The 24,159-nt window shown below is 35.9% G+C and overlaps 1 protein-coding gene and 1 pseudogene across 2 annotated transcripts in view; one reads left to right on the forward strand and one right to left on the reverse strand.

Annotated features, from left to right (window-relative positions):
• Positions 1 to 1,217: 1,217 nt before the first annotated feature.
• LOC148944261 (uncharacterized) lies at positions 1,218 to 6,598 on the reverse strand. The gene is made up of 2 exons (XM_089099882.1): positions 5,754 to 6,598; positions 1,218 to 2,173 (listed from the first exon to the last, which is right to left on the reverse strand). The coding sequence occupies exons 1-2, from the start codon at positions 6,595 to 6,597 to the stop codon at positions 1,218 to 1,220; spliced, it is 1,800 nt and encodes a 599-aa protein (XP_088956008.1). The 5' UTR covers position 6,598.
• Positions 6,599 to 23,436: 16,838 nt separating this feature from the next.
• LOC148944262 (uncharacterized) overlaps positions 23,437 to 24,159 on the forward strand; it is a 40,771-nt pseudogene continuing 40,048 nt past the window's right edge. Inside the window, exon 1 of the transcript XR_016142883.1 lies at positions 23,437 to 23,604. The product of XR_016142883.1 is annotated as an uncharacterized LOC148944262 (transcript). The remainder of the gene's footprint in view (positions 23,605 to 24,159) is intronic.

Below are 24,159 nucleotides of genomic sequence, written 5' to 3' on the forward strand. Positions count from 1 at the left end.
TTGTGCCAGGTCCAAATCTCTATTGACAATGTTTGCACCAAAAAACTAAAACCTGATGTGAGCACTAGATATAATTCCCTTCTCACTATGTTGCGTACTCTACAAGATCTGAAAAAGTCGGTAACAAGCTTTCTTGCGCTTCTCGGCAAAGTGGACCTCATGCTCACTGATAGTGAGTGTGGTGTTATTTCAAACGTGATTGCGGTTCTTACACCTCTTGAAGAGGTAACTATTGAGCTTTCTTCTAAAAGCTATCCTCCATCTCAAAAGTCCTGCTTTCGCTTAAAAATTCGAGACGCCACCTTGTTTAGGTAGATTTTGGTGGATCCTCAGATGTGGATGATGAGCTTCGAAAAGCTTTGCTGAATAAAATACATTTTTGGTTTATAGGCCTTGTTTAAGTCACACCCGTAGCAATTGCCACGCATCTCGACCCACGTTTCAAGAAAATATATATTTCACTTGAAGATCTTCTGCAAGTCGAGAGCAAAATTGCAAACGAGATAGATTTGGCATTGCTGGCTGCTGAATCTCAATCAGAAGATACAAGTACCATCGCAGTCTCTGCGATGCAGCCATATCAGAATCAAGCCGGTTTGTGGGGTTCACACAATGAAGTGCTTATAGTCAATACAGGACATGCTTCGACATCAGCCGAATATATCATGGCTCTGCAAGCTTTCAATAGGGAGCCAACAGTTTCAAGAAAAACTTATCAACTCAAGTGGTGGAAGTCTCGTGCTATGGGGTACAAAAAAAAAACTGTACGAAGTCGCAATGAAATTCATGTCTGTGCCCGCTACCAGTGTTCCTTCTGAAAGAGTGTGTTCCAAGGCTGGTCAGATAATCACTGAACGACGGAACCGAATCTCAGGGAAAAACATTGACATGCTGAATTTTTTGAATAGCCAGTAGTTAATTTTTCTCTTTTCTTTAGCCCGAATAATTCCAAATCTGGATTTTTATTATATTCGTTTATCTAATCGAACTTTATTTTTATTGTTTGATTTTATATTATCTGAATTTTGAAAAAAAAGTTATACAAAATACCCTTTATTTACCATTTGCGTTACTGAACTTCGGCAAATCCATGAGATAGCAAAAAACTGATCCGAAATATCGATATCGATATATCGAATATCGAAAGTAAAATTATTGATATATCGATATATCTATTAACCAAAATATCGCCCAACACTAGGGTATTATACTGTAATTCACTGTATTTGGCACAACGAATGACCAGAAAGAACAGTGAAGGGGAACATATTAAAATAATTTGGATTTGCTTTTGCATTTTGTTGACAATAAAAATTGTTAAAACTTTTTCCTACCTGGGGTAAATCCTCTGATTCTTTACAGTGTAAGCCTCCGACGTTCTTCATATTCGGTGGAAGCGATTGTGCCAAGTTCAAGCTATAATGTCCATTAATGAATACCAAATCTGTCATTTTTTCTAGTTCAGTTAAGGATGTCACTACATCGTTGGGGTAAAGTTCTTTCATAAGTTGTTCAATCATACTAGCCAAATTTATTGACCAATCTATATCAAACAGATTTCCAATCAAGTATGCTATTAGCCGAGTTAAGAACGAGGGTATTTTTTCTGTATTACCGAAGGCTGCAAGGTGGTCAACGATACCACCCATCCTCCTCGTTATAGAGGCTGGTATGAACATTGATGGAATAAATGAGATGACAGGAGCGTTCCATTTTGAAGCAAGTGGCAACAGGAATTCGCTGCCATAAGCGTCTACTATTAAAATATCAAATCCTTCAGAACTATACAGTTCCTTAAAGGCAGCACTTGTTAGAGTGGTTCTTACGCCCTCCTCTTCAATTTCCCCTAAAATGTCACTAAGCGGGGTAAAACTAAAACCTTTATTTTTGATTGCTTCAGCCTTTTCAAACCAGTCATTCTCTTTAAATACTGATTCGAGATTATCAATTACTAGTTCGGTTAGGTTGACTATTTTTTTCTCGGGTTTGAACGGGGTTATTATGACAACTTCATGGCCTCTTCTGGCTAGAACCTCCACTAGAGGCATGAAAACATACTTGTGGCTTTTGGTTGCAACACAGGATGCTGCGAGTATTCTTGATGCTTCAATTTCTAATATGCATATGAATAATGTGGCGATTGTCACTACTTTGACCCACATTTCTAGCAAAACTGATAAAATAAAGACGATTGATAGAAATAAAGATTCTCGTTTCTAAGCAAATCTGTGATTTGGAATTACGCTTGTTTATATGAAGAGATAAGGATTTCTTAATGACTAAAGCTTTTAATCCTAAATAATTTCACGGCTAAATTTTTACATAATTTTAATTTCAGTTACATAACCTTTAAAGTTATACAAGGTCAAATCCATTTTTAAAGGTTTTCATGTACCACTACTCCAAAGTTAAATACCTACTCTCAAAGACAGGTTCTGATTTATGTGTTCCAAGCCCGGGGGCGTAGTTCCAGCACTTTATTGGGGGGGGGGGGAGGTCCATATCTGGATAGTAAAGGGAATGGGCTATATAATAATTTTTTCTCCAAATTATTGATAGGCAGCTGCCACCCCTCCCCCCAAAGCCCTTCTTTATCAATTGTTGACATCTGCAAAATCACTAAAAAAATGTTCTGTGATTAATTCTGGTTTGTAATGAAAATTGGTACCATTTCCCATGCAAGTATATGACTCCGAACTGCAATCGCTAGATTTTTTACCTTCTAAGTCACAATACTAAATCATTTCAATCGTTTAAGGGTACTTGTGTATTATCCCGAACAGACCCAAGAAGAGAAGTTAGGTTAATCCTAATGAAATATACCAAAATATGAAAATATAAAACTTTATTAACAAAATTATGGAAACTACAACAAAGAATTATGGAAAGCAGGCCTCCCAGAACGCATTATATTAAATACCTAATCAACTCTATATATTAAATATTTAATTGAAGTAGACCTGCATCATAGTTTTTCTCACCAATACTAAGCTAATTATAACCGATTACAGACAAACAAACTTTTTTTTTTTTCAGATCAAACAGAGCAAACTTCTTGAGTTTGTTCGGGATAATACACAAGTTCCGGCTTAAATAACAAAATGCTGAATGTGAAACAATCCTGAAAATGAGAAAAACCCTTCTAACTGTTTCTTTTAAGACGCAAAAACTAATAATTATTTGTGCTTTGCGTTACCGACGTCTAGGTTTCAACTTATTTTTAGCTTTTAAACAAAAACTAATGTTCTTAAATGCAAAAAAAAAACAATGCCTTTGATTATAATCTTAACTAGATCAGACGCAATAAAATACTTAGTAGAATGGGACATTCGAAGCAAAAGAACCCACAAAATGTTGAATTCTAAGTCGAACTTTGCAACAAAACTTTAAATGTGAGTCTTGGTTATAGTCAAGTTTAAATATATAATGATTTTGATGATTTAATATATCGTGACAGCAAAAGCCATAAAAGGTTAAGTACAGTGGGGGGATACATAAGCAAACTTCAAAAAGTAGAGCGAACAGAATGCTTCTTTCTAAAGATTAAATTAAAAAAAAATGAAAATAAGGAGCAACAATAAAACTTAAAACGAACAGAAATTATTACATATTTGAAGAGTTCTGCCCCCTCCTCAACAACTTGCTTCTCATACCGATTCTTCGTAATTAAAAAAAAATCTCCTTATTGTTCTAAATAAACGATCCTTGTGTTTCAGGGGTCGTTATTAAAGAATTAGACAAATTTCAAACTTTAGCATAAAAAGCGAGGTGTTGGTGAGTGGCAACCCCATTGATATACGTAAAAATTTCTGTTCCATTTAGTTCTAGTGTTGCTCCTTACTTTCGGTTTAAAAAACTTGTTTCTTCAATTAAAATTCTGATGGTTTTTTAAATAATGCCGAGAAATCCGGCTCCACCGCGACAAAAAAGTCTCCCCCTATCAACAGAAAGATCCTCTAGACTTCTAGAATTCAATCTCGGTAAAAATTTACCCCAAATAATTACCTTTAACTTCTCCACACGTAAAATTGAGTCGGCAAAGAGAAAGTAAGACAAATACAATAATTTCGTTTAGGAATCTGGTAAATTCTCCCAGTGTAAAATTTCCCCTGAAAAGTTCACCCGACAGAAAGTTTTCCACCGGTGGAATATTTTCACCGTGGAAAATACCCCCCCCCCCAAAAAAAAGAAGAAATTCCTTATAGCTACCCCCCTCCACCCCGAAAAATGTATTAAAACTTCCCAATAACAAACATTATACGTAGACAATGGGCAGTTTTTATAACTTAAAGTCCTAACCTCACGGGCTGTTGGGATCATGTTATCTCCAAAAGCATAGTTTTTAGACCTTTCAACTATGTTGAACAAAATCTCAAAATTTTGATCGAATGATTTTGGGTGAAAAAGCGGTGTCAGGATGGTACAGTTCACCCCAATCTGTTTGGTGACTTAAAAAGGAAACTAGAACTTTTATTATTCGTTTCAAGGAGTCCTGTCCTAATTTTCTAGGACTATTGGTTCAATGCGGTTGCCCCCGAAAAAAAAAAAACACACATCCGTGTTGTTTCTTTTTTACACTTTTTCAGATAAAAAAAGTCTCAAAATCTACACTCCTTCAGATAAGAGCTTAAAGCTTCTATAATAGGGTTTTCAGATACACTGGATATGTTGGTGTTATTTTGTTTACGATTCCTAGACTTTTAGACGGTTTTTTACCCGTTTTTTAAAAAATATGAAAATAATCTAAGAATCGAAGCTTTTGATAAGAAACCCTAAACATAATGTATTTTGTATATTTGGAATTAGAATAATAAGCCTTTTCTTTTGATATAACTATTGATATCCAAATTTTATTTTTATAGTTTTTGGGTTTCTATTGAGCCGCGTCGCTTCTTACTTATGCTTTGTTACCACGAATTGTTTGATATAGGTAGATAATACCTTAGTAACATATTCCGGTTTTAGCTGAAAAAAAATATATTTTACAGTTTTCACCAGATTTTAGATTTCATATGTTAAATGTTCCAATTGCATTATTTCATATAGATTATCATTAGACTAATTAATCATTATAATTGTACGAAAATTATGGCAATCGCATTAATGCCAGTGATTTATTTCAGCCATGGTCTTTGTAGCCGAATAGATGAATATTTTTTTTTTATCTTTGATCATAACGATTGGAGGAGGGAAGGGGGGTGATATAAAAAAATGTTTTAGTCCCCATGGTATTTTGTCTGGTTCTTTACCCCTCCCCCTCCTCAGACTAGATTTTCAGTTCCACGACTGGTCAGAACCAGATAATTGTAAATTTATATAAAAACAGAATTCCAAGAACCACGATTCTAAGACAGAAATTTATCGAATGTTAGAAATAAATATTATATGTGATATTTGATAATATGTTTAAGCGCTGTCTAAATGGAAAAAAACACACTACTTACCACCCAACATGGCATTTCTGAACTAGATTGGTATAACAGAAAAGTTAGGGCACACCCACAAACAGTAAAAGAGGGGAACGATGTATAGAAGATTATGCTGTTTTCTGGTGTTTTTTTTTTTTTCTACTTTTTTTTTTCTTTTAATTAAACCCCATTTGAAGTAGAACTTTAAGAGAAACAAACCAATTTTTGATTTTGTAATGAAACTTATTAAGTCAAATTCATTATTATAATAGTAAAACAGTTTAAATGGGCAAACAGACGTTGTAATAAAATTGGCCAACGAGTTATCAAATTTACACATCTTACTAAAACAATCTTTAAATAATACCTTGGTAAGAGACTGAGGCAACTTGCAATGTATCCCACCTGCATTTATGATGTTCGGTGAAACTGTTTCTGGATACCCGAAGCTATGATGGTTATTCACTACTGTCAAATCAACTTTAGAAAGCATCTCTTGAATTGGGAACACTTTATATCCATGGGGGTAAAAACTGATCATGTGTTTATTGATCCTGGACCCAAGGAAGTGATTATAATCGATTTCATGTATGTTAATTGATATGTAGGATAATATTCTAGACAAAATATCATCTGATGGTGGGGCTACTATGAGGTTGTTTGCATGATATACCGGTGAACCAACTTCTCGGCGTATCCAAGATGGGAGTGCAGTCGGTGCAATATACACAACAGGTAAACTTTTATTGAGCGCAATAGGAAGAAGAAAATCGTTTAACGACGTATCTAGCATCAACAAGTCAAATTTAGTATCAAGAATGATTCGAAATTCTTGACTTTCCAATACCGTTTTGATTATTCTTTCCATTTGTACATCAACTATGTCACTTAGGGGCGTAAAGGAGAAATGAGTTGCAGATCTTGCATGTACTATATCTGTGAACCATGGTCCGTCTTCAAAAGAGGAAGCAAGATCTTCAAATACAATGTCAGTTACATTTGGTTGGGGTCTCGATAAATATGGAGACAAGATAGTGATGTGATGGCCCCTTTTGGCAAGTTCTGCTGAAATAATATCAAGGAAGAACTTGTGACTTTTTGTTGCTACAAGAGTTGCTGCTAGTATTCTAGCACATTCCGCGTAAAAAGCATTGGCTATCAACAGAAGAAGAAGATGTTTAGGTCTCATATCAAATCTTACCCGAGGATCAAAATTGTACTGAAGTAATGTCTTTAAATATTGATCCCCAGAGACAATTTCTTATCTGGTAGTTAATTTATCAGTTTCAAGTCAATTCTGTAATTTGTGGTGAAATTCAGTGAAGAGCTGAAAATCGACGGCTTGAAAATGGAATGTTTCATCTTTTTAGCCAAAACTAACCTAGAAAAGTTCTTTTTTTTCGTACTATTAATCTCTTCCCATCGCCCACCCCCCCGCCAAAAAAAAGTCAGATCGATGTATACCTTTGCTTTTCTATGCACCAAAAGGAAAAACAGAAAATGTAAACATAAACGGCTGTGTATATGAACGACTAATATTTCAATAAATGTATGAAAAAGAGACCAGCAAACTAAAAATACAGGAGACGTATCTTTCGAATAGTTAGTGCTAACGAACTGTAAGTAAGGAGCGACTCGGCTCAATAGTAACGAGGCTTTAAAAGACGGAGTTTTGAAAGCAATTGATACATGAAAAGGATTGGCTTTTTATGCTGATTAAATAAAAAAAACAAGTTTTTTTTAACTGAAAGTAAGGAACGACTTTAAAACTTAAAACGAACAGAAATTATTCCGTATATGAAAGGGGCTGTCCCCTCCTCCACGCCTCACTCTTTACGCTAAAGTTTTTTATTGTTCAAAAAAAAATAAGAGTTGTGAGAAAGTCAAACTTTAGCGTAAAGAGCGAGGCGTTGAGGAGGGGACAGCCCCTTTCATATACGGAATAATTTCTGTCCGTTTTAAGATTTAAAGTCGTTCCTTCCTTTCAGTTAAAAAAAAACTTGTTTTTTATTTAATTTTTGAATGTTTTTGTATTAATGCAGGTTTTGATTTTGGCTCACCGTACATGAATAATTAAAAAAAGTTTGCATATTAATTTTAATTTGTTGGGGTTGAAAGACTTTCTCTAACGTTGTTTAATTTTATTTTCGAAAGTTCTTATTAGTAATAAATATACGTAGCTTACGAATTAAATCACGTAATAACCTTATATATTTATAGATTTTTAATAATTATACTAGGGGGCGCGCCCCCTAGTCAATAAATCGCTATTTAAACCAAAGTTCGAATTTTGTTCCAATTCTTTAAAAATGACCCCTTAATCACAAAGGCCGTTATTTAGAATAAATAGCTCTTATGAAAGTACTAAAAAATCTTTGGGTTAAACAGCTAGGTATTGACTAGGGGGTGAACCCAATCATACACGTAATATTTTCTTTTCGTTTTAAGTTTTGATGTTACTCCTTATTTTCAGTTGGAAAGCTTGTTTTTTATTTATATTTAATTTCTGATCTTTTTTCTAAATAATGCTGGGAAATCCGGCGCCCCCGTCATAGCAATGTCCCTTCCCCCATGAAAACTTCCTTCATGGAAAGATGTTCCCACATAACCCCCGACCCACCCCCCCCCCGACTACCAGAAAAAATCCCCCCTGAAAACGTCTGTATACTTCCTAATAACCAATACTATATGTTAACATTGGGTAAATTTCATAACTTTCAGCCCTCCCCCCGGGGCTTCGGGGGATTAAGTCATCCTAAAGGACATACTTATCATATTTTCAACCATGATGAACAAAATGACTATCTCAAAATTTTGATCGGGTGACTTTGGGAAAAAAATGAACGTGGGAGGGGGCCAAGTTGCCCTCCATTTTTTTGGTCACTTAGAAAGGGCACTAGAACTTTTAATTTCCGTTCCAATGAGCCCTCCCACGATATTCTAGGACCACTGGGTCGGGTCAATACGATCACCCCTGGGAAAAATAAAACAAACAAAAAAACAAATAAACACGCATCCGTGATCTTTCTTCTGGCAAAAAATGCAAAATTCCAATTTTTGTAGATAGGAGCTTGAAACCTCTACAGTATGGTTCTCTGATACGCTGAAGATCATGGTGTGATTTTCATTAGGATTCTATAACTTTTAGGGGGTCTTTCCCCCTTTTTTCGAAAATCAGCCAAATTTTCTCAGGCGCGTTACTTTTGATGGGTAGGACTAAACTTGATGAAATTTATACATTTGAATTCAGCATTGAAATTTGATTCTTTTGATGCATCTCTTGGTATCAAAAACCCGTTTTCTAGAGTTTCGGTTACCATTGAGCCGGGACGCTCCTTACTTACAGTTCGTTAGCATGAACTGTTTGATTTCAAGTATTTAAAATTTGTTAAGTTTAATGGTACCCATCAAAATTTACGAGCCTGAGAAAATGTGCCTGATTTTAGAAAAAGGGGAGGCAACCCCCAGAAGTCAAACGATCTTAATGAAAATCACACCCTCAGATTCAGCATATCAGAAGATCCAAAGTAGAGATTTGAATTTCCTATCTACAGAAATGTGGAATTTTGTGTTTTTTGCCATGAAAGATTTTATTTATTTTTGTTGTTGTTATTTTTTCCTGGGGGTGATCGTATCGAACCAATGGTCCCAAAAGATCGAGAAAGGTCTCGTTGAGATCAAAATCAAAAGTTCAAGCATCCTTTTCAAGTGACCAAAAAGATTGGAGGGCAAGTACCCCATAAGACAACCAATCCCATTTTTTCTCCAAAGAAATTTGATCAAAATTTGAGGCAGCCATTTGATTCAGCCTAGCCAAAGGGTCCAATAAGAGATCCAAGGGTCCAATAAGAAGGTCCAAAGCCCTTGGGAAAAGAGCTATTAAGTTACGCAATTTGCCAATTGTTCGCAATTAGGAAATGTACAGAAATTTTTGAGGGCAAGTTTTCTGTGGTGGTGATTTTCCACGAAAACAATTTATCGTGGGGAGGAAACTTTCTGGTGTGAATTTCACAGGGGATTATATGTCAAGATTTTAAAAACAGTTAGAAATTAAGTTTAAAAGACATGTTTATTCAGCTGAAATTAAGGAGCAATATTATAACTTAAAACGGACAGAAATTATTCCGTATAAAGGGGCGGCTACCCCTTCCTCAACGCTCACTCTTTGCGCTGAAGTTTGGCTTTTTGTAACAACTAATTAAAAAAAACTTTTTCCACAAAATAAGTTTTTCAAAGAAAAGTAAAGAACTCCATTAAACAAAAAATGAGCAAAAATAAAATCAAATAATCTACCAAGCCTGAAACTACCACAAATCAGCATAGATAAATAAATGAAACCCAAAACGAACAGAAATCTTTACTACAAAAATGTCAAGCCTACAAAAATGAGCCCTTTTGAAGTTTTTACGACAACGCTTTCAATAAAAAAACTTATATGCCCCCAGGGCGTAACTTAAAACCCTTGCCCTGAGGGCTGTGGGGGGGGGTGTCATCCTTAAAGACCTAATTTCCAAAATTTTCAACTACGTTGAATAAAATGGCCATCTAAAAACTTTAATTGGATGTGTTTGGGGAAAAGGTGGGCGTGAGAGGGGGGTTAGTTGCCTTCAAATCACTTTCGACTATTAAAAGGGCACTAGCCCTTTAAATTTCCAATCGAATGAGCCCTGTTTCAAGTTTCTACGACAAAGATTTCAATAGAAACCTTATATGCCCCCAGAGCATACTTATAACCCTTGCCCTGAAGACTGTGGGGGTAGTGTCCTGCTCAAAGGTATAATTTCCTGAACTTTGAACTGCGTGGAACAAAATGGCTATTTAAAAAATCTTTATTGGATGTGTTTGAGAAAATGGTGGGCGTAGAAGGGGTGTTAGTTGCCTTCCAATCACTTTCGACTATTAAAAAGGGCAATACCCATTTCAATTTCCAATCGAATGAGCCGTTTTTGAAGTTTCTACGACAATACGTTCTACAAAAAACCTTATATGGCCCCAGGGCATAGCTTACAACCCGTGCCCTGAGGGTTGTGGGGGGGGGGAGGTTGTCATCCTCAAAGAACGAATTTCCAGAACTTAAAACTACGTTGAATAAAATGGATATCTCAAAATTTTGATTAGAAGTGTTTGGGGGAAAGGTGGGCGTGAGAGAGGGGTTAGTTGCCCTCCCATCACTTTCGATTGTTAAAAAGGGCACTAGCCCTTTGAATTTCCAATCGAATGAGCCTTTTTTGAAGCTTCTACGACAACACTTTCTGTAAAACCTTATATGCCCCCAGGGCATAACTTACAACCCTTGCCCTGAGGGCTGTGGGGGAGTTTCCTCCTCAAAAGCATAATTTCTATCTGGAAATCAACTACGCGGAACAAAATGGCAATCTCTAAACTTTGATTGAATGGGTTCCGGTAAATGGTGGGCATGTAAGATGTGTTAGTTGCCTTCCAATCACTTTCAACTATTAAAAAGGGCACAAGCCACTCCAATTTCCAATTGAATGAGCCCTTTTCGAAGTTTCTACAGGAAAAAATTAATAAATAACGAATTGTGCAAACATCATTCGTATATGCCCCCAGGGCACAACTTAAAACCCATGCCCTGAGGGTTGTGGGGGAATGTCCTCCTCAAAAACATATTTTCTATCTGGAAATCAACTAAGCTGAACAAAATGGTTGTCTCAAAATTTTGATTGGTTGTGTTTGGGGAAATGATGGGCGTGGGGTGGGGGGGGGGGGGGGGTAGTTGCCCTCAAATCACTTTCGACTATTAAAAAAGGCACTAGCCAGTACAATTTCCAATCGAATGAACCCTTTTTGAAGTTTCTACGACAACTTCTTCAATATGAAGTGCCCTAGTATGGAAAAAAAAAATAATAAATAATACATTGTGCCAACATCGTTCTTTACATAGGCAGCGCGATTGCACTGCCTATGATACTTAAATAAAAATAGCTCAAACACAAGGGCTGTTGAATTTGAATAAGAAGTATGTTTAAAGAGCTTTAAGACTCTAGCGTAGAGAATGAGGGCTAAGGATTGGTGGCCCCGATAATATAAGGAACAATCTCTTTGTTAATTTTTAATGCTGCTCCTAATTTTCAGTTGAAAAAAATGTTTTTTTTATATTTATTTTATTAACAAAAATGGATTAATTTCTGGTGCTTAATTCAGTTTCGAAGATAACTAAAACAATGCGACTTCTTGGCGGTGCATGGTAATTCGCGTGGTAACAGACTTGCGCAATTTAGGTATTCAGTATATATTTAAGGAAACAGGCAATAGACTTAAACAAGATTCTAGGTTATTTGGTAAACCCAAAAAATGGCATATCCAGGATTTTTTTTGGAGGGGGGGGGGGGGGGGTTACAAAAAACTTTTAAAAACGCATCAACATTTCTTTATATGCATTTTTATCACGTTTTTAAGAGTCGGAAAAAAATATTCGGTGGAAGGGTTGAATCCTATAACCCCTCCCCTGGATACAACCTTGAACAAAGGCTATTTTGATTTGCGGAATTAGTGGGATACTACTGCCATAATCAAACAATTGCAACAACAAGCTATTCAAGGACATCGTAACTACACATACGCCTTCTCAAGCCAAGCCTATTTACAACTGAACTTTTTACTCCCTCTCGTGGAGTTTCTACTTAAAAAACTTTAAAAGATTAATTTACATTTACATAAATATAAAAATATTTTACAGAAAATAATAATGCTTAAATTTTTTTAAATACTTATTGACAAACATTTTTTAAAAATAAAAATATGTTTATGAAAATTAATTTAGTAAGCAGTTATTATACTTTCACTTTCCAGATCTACAATTTTAGGCTATAATAACGTCGATTTGATGCGGTTTTTGAAAAGCTGCATCGGTTAGATAGATGGTAACTCTGAAATCAGTGATCAGCTTAAAATATATTTCGGAAATTAGCTAATACTTCGGAAATTAGCTAACACTAATTAGCATTCCAACAAAATTAATGGCTATTCTGCAGGGTTGCCACTCCAATGAGAATACTTGTACTACTCAGTGTCTGTAAAAAGTACAATCACGGCATAGAAAGTACTACCTCCCTCTCAATTTCCCGAGTGTTGTGCTTCGCAGAACACATCTTATTTGAACACCTTAGTTACTCTTTGGATTATCATATAAGTCAGAGTTAATTTTTTATTATTCGTCTATGGCCAGGCTAGTTCTCCTTAACTGACCTGACAGAAAAGAGCAACTTATATGGAATGCAACTGTATGTAAAAATGTCTTATCTCTGGATTTTTACTGTCAGCGGCCCAGAATTGCCTAGTGTGGTATCACCGCTTTCAGACTATTCATTTTCTAGAAAAATGGGACGGAAAACCTGGAAGCAGTAAAATCACTACATTTTACCTACCTTCCTAATGTGCAAATATATGGCCCAAATTATATATTTCCCATGTGTTTTTTTTTTTTTTTCATTTGTTAGTTTCGTCAGCGTTGATTCATAATACGGCTAACCAGGTTGAAATAAGAGTGACGAATGGCAAAATGTAAGGAAAATGTATAATTTTGGTTATATATTTGCACAATAGGGAGTGTTAGGGTAAAATACAATGGAAGAGTGTATATAGTTTATGTTGTAATTAGTAGTAAATAAAGCAAGTCAAGTCAAGTCAAGAGCATTCAAAATGGTTTAACTGCAAATTTTCTGCATATTATGAAGTAATAATTGTTTTCGTAACGTGTTTCCTTTTTAATATCCCCAATTCTACCCTTTTACCCAAAAAATTTTTATCTACTGCTTTTGGAGTAAACTCTGGCTTATAGAAGAAAATTTATAGAAAATCAAAATTAAAGCAGGCGGGGGAACAAAATTTACCTTTCATGTTCTAAGGGGGAGTTTGAAGATTAAATTTTTTCACTGAATATGCAAAGAGGACCAAACAGTTCGTGGTAACGAAATGTGAGTAGGGGTGAAACGGCTCAAAAGTAACCGAACTCTAAAAAAAAGAATTTTGATATCAATAGATATATCAAAAGAATTGTCTTGCTATGTTGATTCCGATTCTATTACATTTATTAAGTTTAGTATTACGCATCATAAAAAATGCCCAATTTTTGAAAAAGGGGGGAAACACCCCCTAAAAGTCAAGAAATCTTAATGAACATCACATCATCAAATTCAGCTTATCCGAGAAACCTATTGTACAGGTTTCAAGCTCCTACCTGCAAAAATGTGGAATTTTGTTGGTTTTTTTTTGCCAAAAGAAAGATCACGAATGCGTGTTTATACTTTTATTTATTTTTCTCTTCCCCAGGGGTGATTGCATTGAACCAATAGTCCTAGAATATCGGGAAAGGGCTCATATGAACGGAAATTAAAAGCTATAGTGTTATTTCTTTAATTTTTATAAAATTTTAATGAATTGATTTTTTTTAAAGAAGTTATTTTTATTTAGAAACGAGTAGGTGACATTAGATAAATTATGAGATATTTTTAAAGAAAATTTGAAGGTCACCGAGAGGAGAGGAGGTGGGATTTAAAAAAAAATAGATGAGACAACAGATGTGGGCACAACCAAGCAATTGGCCATCTATGTTTAATTTTGCAGTGATAGCCTTGACACAGAAGTTGATGTTCATGATTTTGTTAAGTGTTCCGATAGCACAGCTATTTCAGTGTTTTCAAATTTGAAAGAAACATTGGACGTCCTTGAGAAAACGATGTCCCGATACGAAACAGGGCTGGCTTCTGTTCTGACACCACAAATTCAATGGTGGGGTGGAACAATTCTGTGGCAAAGCTGATCAGTGACAATTACCCATGGGTTGTAGTTGTCAAGCGTAGTTGCCATTCCATCCATCTGTGCGCGTCATACGCTTGTAAAAAGCTGCCAAAAACTCTTGAAAACTTATGTCGCCAGGTGTATAATCACTTTTCAATGAGCGTGAAACGTATCACAGTTTTAAAAGAATTCCAAGTTTTTTCAAATACTTCAATCCACAAAATTTTAGCCCCTGGACAAACTCATTGGCTGTCCCTCCACACTTGCGTGCGAATAATTTTTGAGCAGTGGAACGCCCTATCTTTGTATTTTACCAGCTCTAACTTTGACGGCCTCATTCATACAAACGAACTTATCCTCAGCGCGCTCAAAAACCCTTTTATGAAGGTACTTATAATGTTTGTTGACTATGCTATTGGCCTAATGAACAATTTCAATATTTTATTTTAGTCGTGATCACCTATTTTCCATAGACTGAAGTAAGAAACGGTAAAGCTTATTGTAACACTTGCCATAAACTTCATGCACGGAGCCTACGTCGGAAACTGCAAAAATGCACTCTTTCTTGTCGTGACGGACGAGACCCAATATCTAGAAGTTCAGATGGTTTATCTAAGATATTCAGCACATGACGAACTGACATCCATAGTCAGTTCGAATCTGGATATCTCACAGATGGAAGTTAAGAAGCTATGTTACAGCTAGGGAATTTTACAAAGAGGCAATTTTTCAAATACAAAACCGCTTTTCTTTTGATTCTGATGTGTACGAGTACACAAGAATGCTGGAGCCTGTCAATGCCCGAAATTTGAATCCTCCCAGCCTAGCTGATTTTCTTTGATCACGTGGATTGCCGTCATGGAATAAGGCTGTAATTGATAGAGAATGGTGGGAACAAAGCACAGTTTTGTTGAAAGATATTGACATTGACATGGTGACTGTTGAAGACTATTGGAAACCTATTTTCAAACATACCTACCCTTGCGGAAAGCCGACGTTCGAAAATCTAAGAAAAGTTTTGGAATACATGCATTCATTGTTATTTTCAACTATGACGGCAGAACGCCTGTTTAGTGTTCTCAGTGTCAAAAAGAAAATGGAATTACGAAGCCCTTTGTCAACAATGTCAGTGGCATCCATTTTGCAAACCAAAATGAAAATGAAGCGATGGGATGCGGATTCCTCCTCTCATGTTGTGAATATAGAGATGCCAAAAATGTTGTCATGTGTTGAGGCTAATGCGACTGTTGAAGAAGCGGCTACGATTATCTCTAGATTTCCAATTTAATAGCAAGCCAGTTTTGTCGCACCCATCTAATTTTCCCAGTCGTTTATCGTTTTTTCAATTGCTCATTCTTATTTTGGTTTCGGCCAGCAAAAAAAAAATAAATCGAACTGATTTTCATTGTTTTATTTTATTTAATAATAAATCAAATATCTGACAATTTTATCTCTATTCTGCATTTAATTTTATTTCTAAATATGACAGTCGTCAATCAGTTCACGGTAACGAACTGTAAGTAAGGAGCAACGCGGCTCAATAGTAACCGGAACTCTTAAGACAACACATATCAAAAGGATAAGCTTATTATGCTGGTACCAAATATATAAGATTCGTTAAGTTCAGTGTTATTAAAAAAAAAAAATAGTGCTATTTTTGAGTGACCAAAAATATTGAAGGGCAACTAGCCCCCCCCCCATCCCCTTTTTCCTCAAAGTAGCCTGATAAAAATTTTGAGATAGGAATTTTGTTTAGCATAGTTTAAAGGCCCAATTACTATGCCTTTGAAGATAACATGGCCCCCACAGCTCCTGGAGAAATGTCTATATATTATATAATTTACCCATTGTTTGCGTATAGTATTTGTTATTGGGAAGTATCCCTACATTTTTCGGGTTTGAGGGTGGTGAATTTTCTGCTTTGGGAATTTTCCAGGGAGAAAATTTTCCGTGGGGAGGTAAGTTTATGGAGGGGGAAATTTCCGGAGGAAATTCTAGACGGGGGGAGTTTGCCAGAATTCCTATACGAATTTATTTTTATTAGTCTTACTTCCTCTTCGCCGACTAAATTTTACATGTGGAGTTGCTAAGGGGAATTGTCCGGAGAGAAATTTTACCGGGATAGAGTTGTCTAGAGTATCTTTTCGTAGGAAGGAGGTTTTTCACCGGAGAAATTCGCCATGGGGGGTGTTTTTCATGGGATAAATTCTCCAAAGGGAACTTTCTGTGGGGGCAACTTTCTTCTAGGGGACGGGTTATTTTCGGGAAAACTTTTCCACGGAGGAGCGGATTCCCAGCATGATTTTAAAAACAATCCTTTCAAATGAAAGTCTCTATCAAATGAAAATAGGCTAAGAAAAAATTCCACCTGGAACCGTCCGCAAGAAATTTTTCGGGGGGAATTTTCGGCTAAAATAAAATTGTCTGAGGGGAATTTTCTTGGCGGGGGGGGGGAGTATTTTACGTGGTAATAACTTTGTATTGGGGATTATTCGTAAGAAAAGGAATTTTCCATGGAGGGGGAGCCGGATTTTCTGGCATTATTTAAAAACGATAGGAAATTAAATAAAAAAAAAACAAGTTTTTTTCAACTGAAAGTAAGGAATAATATCAAAACTTAAAACGAAAAGGAATTATTATTTATATGAGAGAATTACCCTCCCCTCATAGCTCGATCTTTACGCTAAAGTTTGACTTTTTCTCCCAATTCTTTAAGAACGACTCTTGAGACTATTAAGAATATTAAGAATATTAAGTTAGAATATTAGAATATTAATTTTTTTTAACGTTCTAAAAGAAAAGCCTTGTCGTAAAGAGCGAAGTACTGAGGAGAAGGCAGTCCCCCCTAAAAGTAATAATTTCTGTTTGTTTCAATTTTTGATGTTGCTCCTTACTTTCAGTTGAAAAAAAAACTTTTTTTAACTTTTTTTTTTTTTTTCAATAAAAGTATCCCTCACAACATTTTCTTTCAAAATCCAAGGGGACAAACAATCAAAGGAGGGGGTAGCTCGTTCTGCAATTTACACCATTGATACCTGGCTGTTATATAACCGACAATTAACTCATTTTGACAGCTTCTACCATTTTTTTTAGTTAGAATATTTCAAAACTAGGAGCTGTTCATAATGCCATTGAAAAACAACACATTTTTGCTTGTGACCTTAGATTATATTATCACGTCCAATTTAATTTCTTATCCCCCCCTCCTCCCTCGCTAATGCTGAAATATAACCTGAGGTCAGATGCTTCAACTTTTGTCTCTAACAAAGGCTATATAAAAGCATCAACGAGATAAACATGGGAAGGGGAATGTCTCCGCTAGATTCTTTACCATATTATAATTCAAAAAAGTATTATTTTTTTTTAACGGGGTGTTCTTGTAGAAATTGAAAAATATGTTTTTTAGGCCCTCCTAAGTTTTTGTGAGTTGACATCGCTTCTATACATTGAGGGAGGGGTAACAGTATAAAGTTTTCCATGTTTTTTTCCATTTCTTTATTTCGTCAACGTTGATCCAATTTACGGGTATTAAGTTGAAACGTGAGTGACGTATGGCAAGAATGCATGGAAAATATACTATTTGAGCTACATTTTTGCACAATGGGAGGGGGGTTGGAGATAAATTAAATGAAAATGCTTTTAGAAATAACGTAAATATTTTAGGATTTTGTAGAGTTGTTTTAAGAATTTTGTTGGATTTCCTTCTCATACGCTCCAATCGTGCATTGATACACAATAGCTAACAGCTTAATATTTATAACAAAGGTTTGGGACGTTAAATGATAATTTTTGAAGAAATCCATCTAAGCATCAGTACTCTCTATTTTTTGTGCATGGCAAAATCAAACGGTTCATAATAACGGTTCAACAATGAGTTAATCGGCCCAATAGTAACCGAAACTCCAAAGAATTTATGTTTTTATAATTAACACGACAAAAAATTGGCTTGTCATACTGATTCCAAATATACTATTTGTGAGGTTTAATGTTGTTTATCATAAGTAGACTGTTGATAAGTAACAAGCTCTAAAAGTGATCACAGTTAAGGTCGTATCAAGGAGCGGGACTTAGAGGTTTTGCCCTTCCTAAATTTTTGTCTGACTGGTAAAAACGTAAAAAATACATTTAAACAAATTTTGATACGTTTTATTTTTTCTGTACCCCCTAACCAGGGGCGTCCCGAGGGGAAGGGAGGAGCGTGCCATCCCTCCAAAGTTTTTGGCATTCGGTAAAATTTTCGCTGAGGGGCAAAAATTTCGGTAGAAATCTTGCAAAATCGCCCGAAATCTAACAAAATTCTTGATTTCTGCAGAAAACTTGGCATAAATCAGGTAGCGATTTGGTAGAATTTACGAAGATCGCCTCCCCCCCCCCCCTCCCAATGAAATGAGTCTCGGGACACCCCTGCCCCTAATACTCAAAAAAAATTCTCGCTAAGACACTGGACACAGGTTTTCCACGAATTTCAAATGTTTTAGGTACTTTTTTCACAGGTTGTAGAACTTTGTTGAGGCAACACTGAGGGTAATATCCATAACTAAAAGTACTCTAAGAGGCGAGGTTCAATTCATATTAAAATAAAACATTTAAAATAGGTTCTAACGTTGCTTCCTCCACTTTTTTGATGCAATTACGCCACTAATTAAAATCTTTCACAGCCCTACCTTTTCGGAACTAACTTACATAAAATTTATTCCACTTAATTTAGCCAGTAAAGTTAGTCTTAGGCTATTTTTGTACTGTTATGCATAAACGTACACAGTATATTTATTCTCAAATTTTACAGGAGAGAGAAAATAAACTTTAAAAATTGAATGGTCTCTTTAAAACAACTATCTGGGCAATCCTTACCTGCTTCTTCTATTTGCAATGTTTTAATTAGTCTATTGCTTATGGTTTTCTAAAAAATGGAGGGAACACCTTTAAGCAAACTATGATTTTACCAGAAATAGGAAAAATCGATCGCACAAGCGTGTTAAAGGGATTAAAAAATAATAAGGTTCCAGTTGCTGATAGTGTGGTAAATGAGTTTCTTAAATATGGTGGCTCTGAGGTTAGATATAAGTTACTGAAGATTATGAATATGATTTTTGAAAAGGGGGAAGTATCTAACGATTTTGAGAAAACCTTAATTAAGGAAAACTTTAATTAAACCCCTGTGTAAGAAAGGGGATAAGAATGAGTGTCGTAATTATCGAGCCATTAGCCTGCTCACTGTAGGTAGCAAATTACTTAGTAATATGATACTTTTAAACTGAGAAATGCTGTAGACACAGTTTTAACAGAAGAACCGTGCGGTTTTAAAAAAGGTAAAGGATGTGTCGACCAAATTTTCACTCTTAGGTTAATGATTGAGAAGTGCCTTAGTTGTCAAACACCTTTGGTCCTCAGTTTTATGGTATATGAGCAAGCGTTCGATTCTGTTGATAGAAGAGCTTTAGCAAAGGTCTTATCCTTGTATGGTATACCAGACAAATACATTAAAGTGATTACTGCTATGTAGGAGAATAATACTGCTGCGGTTAAGGAAGGAAATAAGATTAGCAGCTGGTTTTGTATTAAATCAGGAGTTAAGCAGGGTTGTGTTCTATCCCCCTTTATATGGATCATTTTGATGGACTTTGTCTTAAGGAGCACAGGAAAGGCCATGGGAGACCACGGAGTCAAATGGGGAGGAAACAGTCTCCTGGACTTAGATTATGCGGATTATTTAAGCATCCTAGATGAAAGTTTGAGCAAAATAAATGAACTTATAGTGGTTTTGCGACTTCAGGGTGCTAGAATAGATTTGAAAATGAATGTTAAGAAGACTAGGTCACTAAGGCTAGGAATAAGTGAAGATGAAAAGGTGATTTTGGGTAACAAAAAGATTGATCAGATGGGCAGCTCCACTTACCTTGGTAGTATTATTAGTAAAGACGGCAGGAGCAGTGAAAATGTTAAAAGTAAAATAGCCAAGACTCAGGGTGTTTTTACTCAGTTAAAAAAAAAGGTTGGAAGAATAGGAAGATAAGTCTGCAAACCAAAAATAGACTATTGGAAGGCACAGTAATGACAGGGGTCAAATATGGCTCTGAAGCATGGGCGCTCCGATAAGTGGACGAAGATTTAATAGATGTTTTCCAGAGAAATTACCTACGGATTGTTCTGGGAACCCGTGTGACTGACCGTAGTTCAAACAGTAGGCTGTACGAAAAATGTGGTTCAATCCCGCTTTCTAGGGCTATAATGAAAGAAAGGTTGAGATGGCTAGGGCAGATTCTGCGGATGAAGGATGACAGATTTCGGAAGATTGTCCTTTTTGGCCAACCGTCTAGAGTTAAACGGAAAGCAGGTCGTCCTCGTCGAGAGTGGGAGGATGTCATAAAGAAAGATTCAAGGAAAGCGGGAACTTCTAGGGAGGGTGTAGAAACGAAGACTCTGAATAGATTGGGCTGGAGAAAGAGCGGGCGCGGCTTTATCGGCGTCAATTGGCTTGGTGCTGCATAGAATTGCTAGTAGTAGCAGCAGTTAATAGTGTTTAGTCCACCTAACTTTTATTTTTTATGAAAAAAAAAGTAAAATGGCAAGAGCTGGAAATCAGTATCGAGTATAAAGTATAAGAACAAGGTGTGTGTAGCCACGAAAATACTTTATAAAAATAAAAACTTTTAAAAAAAAACACGTTTCACAAATGGACTAAAAAGGGACAAATCGATTTTTCGAGTTTTCAAACCTTGTGGATTCTTAATCAAACTTGTTAAAACTTTCTAAAAACTTAAACGTGGTGCGCATTTTCAGTCAACTACCTGTTGATATCTAACTATATATGATACAATCATAATTCTATGAATGCCGTGGATGGCAAATTCATAGTTCTTAATTTAAGTAAAATGCGCACCACGTTTAAATTTTTGGGAATTTGTATTACCACGAAACTTGGTAAAAACTATGCTTTTCTGTATCGAAACATCGTTTGGTACACGCCTATTTAAAAAATTTGCCCAAGTCAAGTAGTTCTTCTTTCTTCATTTTCTATATAACCATTGCTATTTTACTTTTTGCACACCGCACAATGTTGGCCCAATTTTTTGAGATTATGATAAGTATATCCAATGTTTTCTTTGCCTTTTTGATTCGGGCATTTTCAGTGTCACACTCTGAGTCGGTATGGTAAATGAGATGTGTAGTAGCAAAACATTATCGACAAAAACATGTTTCTGTTTTGTGAGCCACAGGTGTTAGAGTAAAGTTTCAGAGTTTCTAAAGACTCAGCAAGATTAAATGGGCTGAGGAACAAGCATGATGCCACCTCATTCGCCCTCTTGTCTCCCATTGCTTTTCATTGCTTCGTGCCAGAGTTCGTTACGAAACCGTGTTTCATTAAAAGAGATAATATGAACTGTGAGACTGTAGTTTCAAGCTGGCATTTATAGAAAACAAATTTCGTTTTAAGATTTGGTATTGGTCGAAGCACCAGACCTCTTGTTTGCCTTCACTAATTTTCGCTGATACCATATCTACTTTTTTTTAATAGTAAGCATTGGGAAAGGCAGATTCATAGGTGGCTTTCTGACTCCTTCTTTAGCCTCGTCATTGGTGGCAGACGTTACAAAAATCCTTTTTTGGTGCAGTAAAACCAAGGTTTAAATAATGATAAAAAAAATTATCTTACAGACAACAAGGCTTTCAAATCCTTTCCAAAAGTTCTCTGGGCTCAAATATACAGATAATAAATCTTATTGATATTCGAATTAGAAGAGAAATGCTTTCTCTGAGTTTAAGTGTTTTCTTATAAAGATATATAAATTCTTTTATAGATAGCAAGGCCTTCAAATTTTCCATAAGTTCTCTGGGCTCCAACGTGCAGATCATACATCTTGCTGGTATTCAGATTAGAAGAGAGATACTTTCTCTGAATTCTCTGTCTTGAATAATGAGATTCGTAAGCCAGGAAACTCCCAATATGCTCTTATTTCTTCCACACTTTCTGAAGACATGTAATTAATTGCTGCTCTTGGAGGAGTAGAATATATAATTGACCTTTAACAGTTCCAGCTCTCTTTTTGTCAAGTTCTTCTTGCAAACCTTTTGTAATTTACTTTACTTATCTAGCAAATAAAATTTAAATGCTATTTGACTTTTTCTGGGGTTTCTCTCTTCTCGTAGGTTCTATTTAGGTCACGTATATATCTTTAGGCTATTTCTACCAGATCAATCAAGCACAGGTCATCACCGCTATCTTGTAAGGCAGCCGTTCTCCAAACTCTAACTCGTTTCTTGAGGCAGACAGATTGCTGAAAAACTTATAATATGCTAGATGCCAAAATCACAAAACAAGGTGAAGCATTAACTTGCGTATTTGCATAAATAAATTCTCTGAAATCTCTGACTAATGTCTTTTTCTTCACTGCAACACTTTGTGCAATGCAACGCATCGTTTAAGTCACCAAAACACATAAATGTGCTCGATCCGGGGAAGTGAGTTTAAGTGGACTGTACACGTTTATGCTTAATTACAAATGGCTAAAATGGGACTAGGTACGTAAGGTCGTAAATGCAAAATCTCTAGCTTCGACACTAAAGGGCTCGGCAGACGTAGCTAATTTCGGGAACCGATTTCAGCATCAGTGGACAAACGATAGCAGTAATAAAAATTTGTTGAAAGAAAAGTTTATTGCGCGAGATTTTCAAAACAAATAATCGTGGACACAAATAGTCAAGTGGAGTTTATTAATAGCAGTATGATTGATCTCAGCTTAGTTCTCAGCTCAGTAGTGAGGTCTTTCGCCACAGACATATCTGGCTGACTATTTATTTGTATCACTATTTTTTCGTGATGATCATGATGAAAATCAGCGCTGATTTTGTAAATCGGCGCCGAAAACTAGAAAAATTTTCAAGCTCAATGTGCTCAAATCGACGCCGATTTCTTTCAAAATTGGTGCTGATTTGGAAATCAGTTCCCGAAACCAGCTACGTGTGCCCAGCCCTTAAATGGACTAAAAGCTTATCCAATGGACACGGAAAAAGCAATTTAGATGGCATTCATACTTCCATTTGGCTGAAGAAAATGCGTTGAACACGTTTACGCATAACGGTAGGCCTACGGGTTTTCAAAGTTGCCTTTATTTTGCTTTGGTTCCCAAGGTGTTCAACACAAAGGGGAACTCAAAACCCTTGATGATGATGATGAAGTTGCCTTTTTTTTTCTGTGTATTTAGCTAGCCTGTTAAATGGTAAAGTATAAATAAATGTGGTGTAATTCTAGCCTAGGAACTTTTTACTATCCAGGGAATTAGTTGTGTCAGGCAAATGCATCCAGAGCCCCACGATTTTCTGGAAGGAATTTAAAACACCTAGCCTATCTCAACTCCTTTTCTCACTAAAGAGTATTGACCTTTAACGTTAAATTGCAGCTAGGAGCAATCTAAGGATTTAACAAATGATAAATTTGGTAAAATTCTACTTTAGCTACTTTTGGCTATCTTGGAAGGGGCTAGGTTAGGAAAATGAACCTTTCAGGGATGGGTCTATAGGCTGAAGTAGGCCTATATGCTGGGAAGGTATTTTCAAGTACCTACCTCCACTGAAATTTCAGGAGAGGGTCCTGAAATTTGCCTACATGACAGGTCTATACCTAGCCTATTGAAATTTTGTCAAAACAACATTTTACTTTAATTTTCAGTTAGGCTAGGCCTATCAGTTTCTTTTTCTCTGGCTTTAGTTCTGAAAATGCAATTCCAGTTATTTGAGTAGAATTTTAAGCCTGGTAAATTTTTACCAAATCATATTATTGACTTAGGCCTACAAATAAAATGAATATAGGCCTACCTACCTCCACTGACAAAACAACATTTTACTTTAATTTTCAGTTAGGCTATCAGTTTCTTTTTCTCTGGCTTTAGTTCTGAAAATGCAATTCCAGTTGTTTGAGTAGAATTATAAGCCTGGTAAATTTTTACCAAATCATATTATTGACTTACAAATAAAATGAATATATGGTAAATAT

Source organism: Artemia sp. Qi Xiang Cuo, chromosome 14, assembly GCF_049724085.1.
Source record: "Artemia sp. Qi Xiang Cuo chromosome 14, ASM4972408v1, whole genome shotgun sequence".
In the NCBI taxonomy this organism is placed as follows: Eukaryota; Metazoa; Arthropoda; class Branchiopoda; order Anostraca; family Artemiidae; genus Artemia; species Artemia sp. Qi Xiang Cuo.